The 13,744-nt window shown below is 31.6% G+C and overlaps 1 protein-coding gene across 1 annotated transcript in view; it reads right to left on the bottom strand.

Annotated features, from left to right (window-relative positions):
* The window catches only part of CSMD1 (CUB and Sushi multiple domains 1), a 1,073,317-nt gene that overhangs the window by 270,677 nt on the left and 788,896 nt on the right, over positions 1–13,744 (bottom strand). The window contains 2 exon segments of the mRNA XM_036380277.2: positions 7,240–7,352; positions 12,715–12,818. Of these exon segments, the coding sequence (XP_036236170.2) occupies positions 7,240–7,352; positions 12,715–12,818 (217 nt within the window).

The following is a 13,744-nucleotide window of genomic DNA, read 5'->3' on the forward strand; positions in this document are numbered from 1 at the left end:
ATAATTGTTTTAAGAAAAATTGTAATAATATTGCATTTTGCTTTAGAGGGGAAAATTAAATATTTATCAAGCTTATTAAAACAATGCTTTCTTTCAAGTTTATTGACTTCAGGGATAACATCACTTCTCACAGATCAATCAGAATGTTCTTTAAAAAAGCATCCATATTAGCAATGCTTGGTTAATAATTGGACACAAAGATCTTCAGGCTTCTTTTCAACCTAAATGTTTCTATGACTCTTTTGATACAGACCAACTGACTGACAGTGTCAGTCATCATATCATTTAATAATTCTTTCATTACTATTTGAAAAAGGATGTTTACTTAAAGTCACACAGACATGAAAATAAAGCTTATACCCAGCGTCACTACTGGTGAGACAATATGAACATTTACTCATTTAAAATTAAGTGTTTGATTTTTGAAACCATAGAGTGAGTGTCATGCATCCAAAGGCTTCAAAATGATTGGGCAGTATAGTTCTCATGGTTTGAACCTTGTAGTAAAAAAGTACAGAAAACTGGCAGAAAAAAAAAATGCTCTATAAGTATTCTTATTCAAAAGAAAAAAATCATAACATGCTATCTCTTGCTGTCCAGTAATGATGCATCTTTCTGTCTGACCTTTATTTACAGGAACTTTATAAATGAATGGAAGGTTCTTATGAATTCCAAACAATCTCAGTTGTAAGTATTAACAGGAAATTCTGATTATGTCACCACTTTATGAATTAAATAAGGCAAATTACTAAAAGAGAAATTCTTTTGGCCTAAAGAGTGAAAGGACTGTGTTCTTAAGCAACATCAGTGGACAGCTAAGTTCATGGCGCATACACTGCAATGTTTTCTATATCAAAAAATTAGAGAAAGTTTTAACTGGTAAAACACCTCTTTCTGTTTACCTAAAATGATTAAATTGTTGATCAAACATTCAAATTTAGCTGTATCTGCTAAGAAGCAAAGACTAGGATTTATGTTTCAAACACTTAGATTAAACTGTTCAGTTCCAATTCTTGTTTGCTATCAGTAAAAGGAAAAAAGTACAAAGAAAGAGCTGTCAGAAGTAAAACAAGAAACAAAAAGTCTCCAAAAGATCAGTTACCTATATTTATCACTCAAATATATGACACAAGAATCCTATTCTATGCCAGTTTTATTTTTACAATTTGTTCCTAGTCTTTGAAAAAATTATCAAATGTTAATAATGCTTTTTAAAAGCCATGGTAAAACTTAGTTGAAAGTTTAAAGTCTGGGAATAACATTCATGTTAATGTCAAACATAATGAACAATGAACATTGAATAAAAAAAAATGAAACAATAAATCTATAAAAATACCTGATCTGTTTTCTACACAGAATATGTTTAATTATTATCTGAAACTTCTTTCCAAACAAGTTTGACCAACAGAATGGTCTTCACTGGTTGAGTTAAAACATAAGAATTCTCTCTTATTCAGAGACATGTTATTGTTTCAACGTTTAATAATTTATGAAGAGAAGCAAACAAAGGGTTTAAACTTAACCTGTTAAATCAATATCTGGAAAGATATAAATACAGGTATGTGTCATCAGTCAGACACAGCTGCAGTCTGGAGGGGAAGGGAGGCAGCAGCTTTCAGCTCCAGTCATGTCATATAACTAAGGAAGAACGCACGTGCTGTTATGTTAGCTGTACCTAATCAAATTGTAAATGTGGAAAGTTCCAAGAGTTTTAGGGTATTTTACTTTTTAAATTCTGAATTTTAAACAATGGACGCATTAATAAAGATATTCCTTAATTCCTTTACCATGCATCTTCTTATGCAGCATATTGACAATGTCCATGATCGGCACAATGGAATGCATTGTATTAAAGGCTATAGCAAAAGAGGCTAATACATTGTTAAACAGCATAACTGAACAAATCGATGTCAATCTTTAAGCTGACTGAGATGAGTAACAGACATTGATTGTACTTCTGTGGAGCAGAGTTCAGCATAATGATATCAAGATCTGAAAAGTCCTCTAATAAAAATAGGACATAAGAAGCAGAGTTACACAATTATTATAAAAATTTAAAAGGAAAAATTATTAACTTAACAAATTTGTAATCAATCTAGCCATTTTTATTTTGTTATTTTGTTAATTTAGGAAGGAGAATGAGTTATAGAGTGCTACATGCTTACTCCTATTTATTCTCTTCACTGAGCTTCTGTTTGGGATTGTTTAGTAAAGGATTGTGGCAGAGACAGAAATTTGGTCCTATCCACTATCCTACAGTCTGCTAATATATGAATATGCAAAACATTCAACAGGTTAAAGCATATCACTATTATATTATGTTCCTTAGGCTCATGTGTATTTTCTAGATGAACAGTGTGTCCTCTCTGCCACCCAAAATATTATACAAAACTCAGGCAAACATATTCCCACTATTAAAAATTTCTTTGAAACTGCTGCAGTAATTTTCAGTAACTTAGTGTGCCTCTTTTCACTCTATTAGTAACCTACTGGTGGTACTACTTATTTATTGAAAGAAAATTCAGGTATGATGTAAAGGAGAAATGCCTGTTCTAGGCTTATCTGAACAGTATACTCTAAAAAGGTCAGACAAAAACATAGGAAAGCTTCTGAAAATGATTGATAATACACTGTGGCAGAAATTAAGTGACTGACATTTGCCCATCCAAAAAAACTAACCTGCCCTTTGTATCACTACAAACCATTCATCCAGTATTATGATGGAACTCTGACAGTTCTTCACAGAACCAAGTAGCTTTAATAAATAAAAATATTCACATGAAACATATTTATTGCCTGTACTCAAAAAAGACACATTTGAATAATGTTCTAAATTATAATACATACAAACCTAATACAAGAATAAAACTTAATATATGTTAAATTTATGAAAGAAAGAAAAGGTTAAAGCCAAAGAAACTCAGAGTTTTCACTGAATTACTTATATCTGTTTACTTTCCAAGCATTACACTGTAAATAATGATTTCCCTGTGTGCATGTCCAATTATGAAAGTCTTAATTCCATTTATTTTTTCAGCACAGGTTTTATTAAACCTCTAAGCAGTAACAAAGTTTTATATCAAAATTGGTAGTGTAATAACATTTATAAGGTCGTTATTTTTTTGTAAAAAACTGTACTGATTTTAGGTTTACTAATACTTTACATGGCTATATAAATTAATTGTATGCAAAAAGATAACTGACATTTATCTGACCAACTGAAATATGTTTTTGAAAGTATTTTTCTACTAGACTCAAGTGGAAAGAAGAATCTTCTTCCAAACAATCATAATGAAGAGCTTACAAGCTTAACTGCTCAGTTGAACATCAATACAAATAAAGGTTGTAAGTCTGACATTTTCAAATGCTTGCAGGAGCTGATATACTTCCTGACATCTCTGAGAATTGTTAATAACTTCAAATTACATAAAATGCTAGAATTATATCACTAAGTCACCAGATTTATTTTATAACACTGTTATGAACTAAAGGATTGGCTAGTGAAATAACTTAATTGCTTTACATAACCATGTAAATTCAGGAATAAAAAATAAATTCTAAACAGGTTATAAGACAGATGTTATACTTGTTGTCATAAAGTCTGGAAGTCAAAAGATTAAATATTTTTATCAGAATTACAGGTTCACAGGGTTGAATGGGAGAAACATCTCAAGCATAATAAAGTCATAAAATATTCACACCTAAAACTTCAAGCCGTCATGTGCTTTTATGTCAGTATGGTACAGCCAATAGGACCACAAGCATGGAAGCAGCCTAATGATCAGCTGGCTGCACGATCCACCTTGGATCCTGACAGCCATAAAGCACCTTTATGGAGATGTGGCACACCCATAAAATGAGTGGAATAAGCCAAACTCAGGCATATATTCATCTTATCAGTCCTTTTTTTGGCTGCTACTGCAAACTAACACCACTGTTTGATACTGCCACAAGGCCTGCTGTCACAGTAACATGCTGCATTATCCTGACCTTAATCCCATAGGCAAATTGTAAATAGGATTAAATTTACTATTCATACATAAAATCTGTTATGCATATCAGTTCATTTACAAGCATCATTTCATGCCGTTTTTAGGAGGACATGCTAATAATGTAAGATAGATGAACTGCATCATTCATATCCTTTCTTAATAATTAAAGTGAGACGAAGTTCAGTTGAAGTAAGAATTTTCTATATATACTATGACATTATTTAAGTAGTAATATAAAAAAAAAATAGATACAAAGTCACGATTCAGTACTAAGCTGTAAAATATATCCCAAGAAGGTGAGAAATCATGTTTCAATCCTGAGCAAAACTCACAACTTTTTGGGAAAAAAGATTCAAATAAGGATGTCCTTTACTTTGTGTCTACAGAACATGTATAAGGCATCAAAGACTGCAGTTTGCCTTCTTTTTAGCTAACTGCAATCACAAAGATAGTGTCCTTGAGGTTACATGTCACAATCTATTAACTTTCTCACAATTAAAATGAGATTCTATTTTTAGACAGGTTCTTTTGACTGCTAAACAAGGGGAAGGAGATTATTCAGGCACGTTGTGACAGGATAAAAGTTTAAACTTTATACTTAGCCTAAAGCAGCAAATGTATTGAGAGTGCAGATGGTTAAAAGTTTCATCAACAATAAAACATGAGAAAAATCTAATAAAACTAATGAGACCATTGAAATGAAAAAGGGAAAAACATCTATAATTCACCTTCATCTTAAAACATTTCCTATATTTTTCAACTTGTAAATATTTCACACTTTAGAATTCTGAAATTGACTTGCAAAACTAAAAAAACGCAGAATAACCCATAACTGGTTGGAAAACAAGACTGAAAGCCAAAATCCAACTGCCAAATGATAACAATATACTTCATCAAAGAGATGCTATTGCTACTGCAAAATGCACATTATATACTTCAGAAGTAAGAGGTTGAACTCCATAAATAAAATAACATCATTAGACAAATACAGAAATTACAACAGATTAATTTACATTAGAAGTACCAGAAAGAAATTATAGCAGAAAAAATATATCATCTGACATATAAAATTTAAAATTTTGAACTTTTTCATAGGGTTATGAGAAGGTCCATAATTTTGAGGAATTTATGAAGGTTTGAGGAAACAGTGTAAATTTCAGATACATAACTTTTGCCAATACTCTCTCTCCACTTTATAATCACTATTTCCTCTGAATATATTTCACAAATGAAAATTTTAAAGACAACGTATTTTCTAAATAAACACAAACCCTAGAAATTACTTGAGTACAGAAGATAAAATCATGACAGAAAGGACAAGAAGGGGTAAGATAAAGAGTAATTAGATAAAGAGTATGTGATTGTGCTCATGCAATAAAACGTACTTGAGCTGTATAACTACACAGGCTTAATGCATGGCACAATGTCTTAAGATTCCTTAATGTCTTAGCCATAGAAGGGCTACAAGCTTGCACCTGGTTTTTCATTCACAGTTCTTGTACATCACACTTGAGCAATTCCGACAGTGTTTCAAAAGCCTCTGTAATTGTCCTTGTTCTCATATGGTTATTCTCATGGCCATGGACTTGCAAATCTCAGTAGTGTTGTTATGGAGGATTCTCATGGGAAGTGATTGCCACCCTCAAAAGAATCACACCTTCTTTCTCCTCTGTTTTCCTTATTTTGTTGATTTCAGTTCACATTAAAGAAAACCAAAACATGGTGCATAAAAGAAGTAGATAATAATAATTAAAACACTCAAATATTATCCAACAATATGTGCTCACAGAAACTTAAACTATGAATGTAAAACAGTTGATCTGATTATCATGCTCCAATCAGTACCATGAGTGAGAATAACAAATAGTGAGCTTGAGTGAGTCCCAAAGAAAGACAGTTTTTTTAAGGAAAAATAATGGTGGCAATATAACCCAAATCACTGCTATCATCACCACCTGACTCAAAGGAGAGATCACTAGTAGAAAACTATTGGTGTGGAGAAGTACCACCATGTTTCCTGGCTGACCACAGGGGAATATTTCCCCTGCCTGTTCTTCAACATTCAGAATATGTCACAGCCACAGACCCTACTTCTAAAAACCTGCTCAGGCAAGCCTTAATGTTCTTAGTGCAATAAATGTATAGCTTTCTAATCTTGAGGTTAACATCTCCATAACTTTCCATTCTTTATTTTGCCTGTTTTAGTATTGAAACAGTAAGGTAACTAGAAATGAAGTGAAACACTTAGAGTACTTCAGTTTATGGACAATGTTTAAGGAGCACTCCCACTCTTCTAATTCAGTTATTTTCAGTTTCTGAACTGTGAAAATCTCTCAGTGTTTTGCGGCATCTTTTGTACAAAACTAATTTTGACAAGATTATTATCAAATAATTTTCATCATATGTGCCCATAAGGTACTATTGAAAATAGTATCAAGTGTTTTCCCTTATCCTTAAGGTGAACTAATTAACATGGAAATTAACAGAAAATGATACCAGATGTTAATAAGAAAGAGCTCTTTTTAGCTGCAGGTCTATACAACCTATTGAAAAGGGAAAAATTCAATACATGAATGCATACTAAGAGATATCAGGTATTTTTAATACAATTAATCAACTTCAGAAGGTATTGAATTTCACACCATCAAAAAAAAAAAAAAAACAACCCAAGATATTTATATTGCAAAGATTCTCATTTCTTTGAGACAGAAGCAACACAAATGAGGCTAGGGTAACTTAGATAATTTCTTTAGTTAAATTTCCACGATTCTCTATAACTTCCTAATTTCCACAATAATATACAATATATCTGTTCCATTATTTTCATTAAAGACTAATTTTGACTGAGGTCTGTGAAGATTCTCAGTGAGGCATGAAAATAAGTTTTATAAAAACTAAGACCACAAAAAGTCTTAGAATATTAACAATATTTTCCAAATAGTATCCAATGTGATATGGGTTAGCAGAATATAAAATTTAGGACCTTTCAAATATATTAGAAATTTGTAGCTTCTATTGATCTCCCAGCAAAAAGTATTGGAACAATAAATTTCATTTTTACTTGCAAATATTTTTAGTTATTTTGTAGATATTTGAAAATTCATGTCATTTGCTATTAATTGACAATAGAGACAGCATAAAACCTATTCAGTTTGTGAAAGGACTAAATACCTATTTGAAATTAATTTGTTGGGATATAACAAAGTAAGCTACAACATAAGTTTAAAATAGTTAACTTAGCTCATACCTTGATAAACAGCTTTGAATCCTGGTGAGCCAATGCTGTCATCAGATTGCAAATGAAGCCACATCTGGTTGCTCATGCTCACAATTAGATCAGGAACACTAGATCCAGTGAGTCTGTATGTAGGATAAATGGCAAAGTCATTTGTAGATGCATAAATTACTAGTACTACTACTATCACCACCACTAGCACAAAACACTGGCTTTTAAGCTATTCACATCCTGTTCTAATCACTTGTTTTTCTGATAAAATGAACTATTCTATATGAAATAGAACGATGCAAAGTAATAGAAAATAATATTTTGAATGACTGCATTCTACAATAATTAAACACTCCTAATAAAGCTGTTCCTGCCTAAAGTTTCCATTGAGTAATTAACTTGTGAGAGATGAGAGTGACTGAATGAATTAGTTTTCACCTGTTTGGGTCAGTATTGGTTTTCTGCCATGCTTTTTAAAAGTGAAGAAAATTGCTTTACATGCCTTACAGCCTGTGTGTCCAGAACATACTACCATCACATTTATGCCATTCAAATAACTCAGAGTGACCTCTCAAATTACAGGGAAACTGCTCTTTCTCACACAGTAATGTGTGATAAGTCTGTATAGATAAAAACAGTGCAGTATACAACACATATAAGGCAAACTGATGAATCCCATCATAAAACTTCAGCACTTGTCAGTAGTGTCACTTATACATCTACAATTCTGATACCAAAAAAATTGTCTGTCAAAAAGAATCATTAGGAAAGATTGCTTCTTAACAGTGAAAAACAAGTTTTACAAAAAGCAGTGGGAAAGTCACACATAAAAAGTGGTGGTAGACTCTCACTAACTAAACTTTTATTAGATACAAACCAGAAAATTCTCTTTCTTCCAGCCCTCAGTCTTGATCATGCAAAACAAATAGGCATCAGTAAAGTAAAATTGATGATGTGCCAAACCAAGATAAGATGTTCTAGAAGCAGAATTTCTCAAGAAAACAGTGTATGGATTATTTCAAAAACATATTATTTAAATATAGTAAACCAGATGTTAATACTGTTAAAACTTAAATGCAAAGACATAATAAAAGCAGAGGCTGAGCAGAAACAAGGTGAGAACAGAGGAAGCATGAGAAAAGTTATAGGAATTCTCTGTGTCTTCAATCAAGGTTATGAAAAAGTGACCATATCCCATATCTGCAATAATCTGGGTTCTCACTCAGATATATTGAAAATAAAATTTAAAACCACAATCCCCATATGAGAAGAATGGGCTTACTCATTACTACTGAACACAGCACCTGGAACTGCCAATAAAATGGCTGAGTTTGCTCTAATATGATCTATAAGATTTCTGGTTATGACCTTAGTAAGTATTTGATTATTTTGATACTATAGGTGCAGAAAAGGAAAGGAAAAAAATCCATTATAACTCAGCATATGCAAACACACAAACAGTGCTTAGCTTGGATAAGTAAGGAAATCAGGAAACAATGATAAATAGCTAGGTTGTTCAGTTTGACCTGTGTAAGAATGAAAATAAAGCAGCTGCTTAGTCTGAAAACTGAGCTGATTACTAAATTAATTGGGAGCTGTACAGCTTCAAAGTGATGCTAGGTATAGTCAGAATATCTAACATTCTCTTGCTGATAAAATAATGAATGTTGATAAAGTTGGGACATTCATTTAAATTAATAATATAACCAGCTTAGGAAAGAAAAATACTCCACCAGACAGTGAGTAACAAACAAAAGTAGTATAGGAGACACCTGCAGAAATACATATACAAGGAAAGAAAATGCAAAGATTACATATACATTGAAGGACAACTGGAAACTTGCGACTTTTTTGCAAAAATTTCTCAGTGGCTATTTAAATGTGTAAACCTATTGCAGGACAACTAACAACTGTTTAAATGGCTCTCTTTATACTTGGTAATCTGATTAATGTATGAGACCTACACTGATAATTTCTGAACACAGATAAGATGAACCCGAAAATTCTAAGTCGTTATGAGTACGATGGAATGCTTTCAATTAATATAAATGTCTCTACAGAATGCAAGCAAAAAAAAAGGAAGAAAGAAAAAGAAAAAAGAAAAAGAAAAAGAAAAAGAAAAAGAAAAAGAAAAAGAAAAAGAAAAAGAAAAAGAAAAAGAAAAAGAAAAAGAAAAAGAAAAAGAGAAAAGAGAAGAAAAGAAAAAGCCACAACTGAAAAGGTAAACTCATCAAATAGGAAGAACCTCCTTCTGTCAAAATATCAGTGGTCTATCCATAGATGATAGATACGAACCAAACAAAATACAATCGCTTCCTCAGATTCACATCTTGGTGTATAGGAAGAGGGCCAAGACTTTTGGAAAGGAAGGAAGTGGGAGAAAACAATTTCCCTCCCCCTCCCCCCCCCCCCAAAAAAAAAAAAAAAAGAAGCCAAAAGCAGAAATCAATAAAATGGAGAGTTATTTCTGGTGGTGGTAATTTCTGTCTGTTTTTTTGTTTTGTTTTGTTTGCTGGTTTAGTTTGGGTTTTGTTGTTTCTGTTTGGTTTTATTCCTTGAGAATGCCTCCATAGATAGAACTACATCCTTCAGCTAGGATAGAAGATAAAGCAGATCAAATCTTTAGGGAATGCAGATCTGTCTACCAACACATGCTGTAACTGAATCTGAGTTTTTCCCAGTCTGTAATCATCTCAAGATCAGACCATCTGCAACTAAATCAGAAAATCTACAAAGTTTTAGAATCAAATGCATGGGATTCTACAGTGATATTCTGCATAATTTCTGCAGAAATTCGGGCATTTTGTCTGCCAACAGAAGCTTGAAGACTGTAAGAAAAGCTGTATTATTTCTTTAAGATGCCCTGAGAAATTTAGAAATTAAATCTAGCTAGAAAAGTCTTCACTCTAAGCTCCTTCAGTCTCCTGGGATGAATAAGAAACTGCAAGGTGCTGCTGAAAGCTCATTAAATGTAACAGATGTTATTACAACCAACTAATAAAAATTTTGATAAGAAAATCACTCTGACATTTAGGTTTGAACTTTCTTATGATAATATATCTACAATTGGACCTGGTGTTTTATGAGAGATGTTACTTTACATTTACAGAAGACCCTTCTGAACAGCAAGTGAAATGGCACATATCTGTGGTGCTGTTTAAGTATAACATATTTCATAATACATGATACAATCCAGTGTTTAATAACTTCAAGAACATTGTCTCAATAGAAATTCAGATTCATTATTAATTATCATGAGACTTGTCCTTGGGCCTTCCTGTATTCGAGTGTATTTCAGTTATTAATAATTTCGTTTCTCAAATGATTTTCAGTGTAATGCTAATTTTACTACCCAAAAGGCAGCTAAATTTATTTGCATAGATTTCACTTTCATCAAACATACAATTTACAATAAAGATGGTAGGACCAACACTGTACCATAATCCTACAGGATGGGCTGTAGAGTAATATGGATAAAACAGTTGCTATTTTAGTCAAAAAATATATTAAAGAAATGGTTAGAATTAAAGTGTGTCTCTAGTCGGACCATTGTACTAGTTCTAGAAATGCCAGTGGTGGATTTAGAAGTGGATGTCTGCTACAGAATTTTTAGAATGTTGTTAAAGTTAAAAAAAGTTATAGGAGGTGATGTTATTATGGAGTCCTGCTTATTAAATAGCAATTAATATGAGAAAATAATATTTTTAATTTCTATTTTTATTTTTTGCATAGTCATGGAAAATAGATGTGAACTAGGTAGTCACAGGCTAAATGGCTTCAAATGGAAAGGTAAAAAAAAGAAAATTGACACCTAGTTTTTATATTGACATAATTTTGGCAAGTTTTGACATATGAATTATGCACAGTGTAGAAAACAATTAACAGTTTAGGATAGCAAATTTCCTACTTAAAGACTTGACTCTTAAGGAGTTTTGCACTCTCTATGAGCAAAAATGTATCCCAATTCAAAAAAGAAAAAAAATGCAAACCCTTTTGTCATAGTTACAAGTAATTAGATCAACCTCACCAGAAGGGCGGTTGCATTATACAACTGCTCTGCAAAATACAAGCAAAAATAAACTTAGGCATGGAAACGCATTACGCATTCCCAGTTCATGTTTTTTTTGTTAGTATAATGTGCAAGCCTTCAAAACAGGGAGTTTCCTTGTCTGCTTTAATTTTTTTTTCTTTTTTCCTTTTTCAGATACTCAGAATATAGAATTCAATTTACTCAGTAGCAGATACTTGGTATTGCAAACCAAGAAAAACAAGCATTGAGCAAATAATTCAATAATTCTTCATCATACTTTTCAGCCAAATTAAACTAGGAGTTTTCTAAGAACTTTGATAAGACAGTTGAGATATTAACAAATAATATATCTCTAGATTCATAAGCCAATACATGTAATGGAAATATTGTCCTCAGATCTCTCCCTACAAAAGCATTCTAGTTTATTTAAAATAAAATGTGTGGGTATTAAGAGCACTCATTTGCTATAATTAAGTAAAGGAAATTAAATGGCAATTATTTTTATGAATTAAAACCCTCTCAAAATATAAAACTACATTGGATTTTTTTATCAAATGTGTTCAATACTGTCTTTATCGAACAGATTTTTATCTGTTGGATAAAGACAGTAATGTTATTATGGCATAATTGCTGCTAATTTCTCTTATTTAGTCATTGATAATTTATCAAATCTGTAATTTTGGTCTGTGTTTGGTGACCAGGATTCACATGATAACTTAACCCTCTAAAAGTGGCAGCCAAAATATCTTGTTAACCACAAGATCTCATTATGCAGTAAGAAAAAATAGCATATGCAACAAAAATGAGATGGTTAAGGTAGATGAGATTAATTAATCTGTACAGGTTTCTATTATTTCCATTAGTCCAGACACTACTGAAGAGCTGTAAATTAAGAGTAGCTATCTAGTTTGGAATTTTCGTTCAAATTTATCTAAATTCCTACACCATCAATATGTTACACTATATTATATTATTCCATAAAGCATATTTAAATTTACTGAAAAGTGGACTATATCCTTTCATTAAAACTTTATACACAAATCCAATTTTGAATATTGAAATTTTGACTCAAACAATGCCTTTTTTTTTTACACAAGTTGTATCTTCTGTTCACTGAAATCTGAACCTTTTATAATTCCCTTAATTGCTTGTGAATACAAATCCAGTTATAAAGGTAGTTGTTTTTTAAAGGAAGCATTATTTTTTATTTTAAAAAATTCAATTTGCAGTTTTTAGTCTCTATGTTATGTTAAAGCCTATAATGTTAAAGACTATAAAGATGCTACTAATTATTTGGAGCAAACTTTGTAATGAAAAATCTTCGTTGATGGTACTTGAATTTTAAGCTTACATTAATTATCAAGTTCCATACATTAAAATTGCAAATTTAAGTAGATATATCCTGGCCTGGAAGAAACAACATGACAGCAAATTTCCAAGAAAAATTTTTCAAGTTGTATACTTACACATACAACACTGTTCTGGTGTCACCAACTTTCCCAGCATCTCCAACAGTAAGAGTATCATAGCCTCTTTCCAGTTCAAACTCTTCAAAAGCAAGCTTTATGACCTATTAAAATTAAATAACTCAGTTACTTCAAACATTCCATAACAGTACATGTTATCTAACCTGTTCAATTATTGAATTATTTGCCTACTATAAATCAAATAATGATGCAATAATTATTTTTGAAATATACCTAGAAAGGCCACAAGTGCAGAAAATTCTGTATTTTCTCATACTTAGGAGCAAGTCACTGCCATAATGCTTCAGAAGTATCACATACAAAACTACAAAGATGCCAGACACCACTAACTGATGATAATTGTTCATTATTGAAGTAAGAAATCTATTTTCTTTTTCTAACTCTATATATATTGTATATGTATATATTTTAACAATATAAAAATTGTAGAGCTAGTATTGGAAGTATATTAAAACATTCTTATCCCTTCGATTATACAATAACAAGGTAGAACATATGAACTACCAATTCATAAAAAGATGGAGGAGGCTGGTTCACAGAAATTCAAAAGCATGAATTTCCTTGCATAAATTACTAACATTAAACTGTGATTCCACATAATGTCTAGTCATGAATTGCCAAGAAAATTAAAAAAGTACCTCTCAGAGTTCTTTGAAAAGTTATTTACAAAACTTAATTTTTTAAGGTAAAATAAATTACGAAAATGGACTTAGTTTCTATAAAAGAACAATTCTAAGACAAGCAATTTTACAGTTCAGTATTGGCAAGTAGTTGCAGCTTATATATATATACACATATATCAGGACATTGCACCTTTTTGTAATTTGATACAAAAGGTTTCTGCAAACAACTTGACACGATAGTGCAGTCAGTGATTTTCCACAAAATTATTCATTTTATCTTTATACTAACTTTTAGAGATATTCCTGAATAAGCTCTCAGACAGCATCAGCCATTGCAAGTGATGCAGTTAATTTTTCTTCTGTTTTGTGGTTAGAAACAACATTTG

This window comes from Molothrus ater, chromosome 3 (assembly GCF_012460135.2).
Source record: "Molothrus ater isolate BHLD 08-10-18 breed brown headed cowbird chromosome 3, BPBGC_Mater_1.1, whole genome shotgun sequence".
NCBI classification, from domain to species: Eukaryota; Metazoa; Chordata; class Aves; order Passeriformes; family Icteridae; genus Molothrus; species Molothrus ater.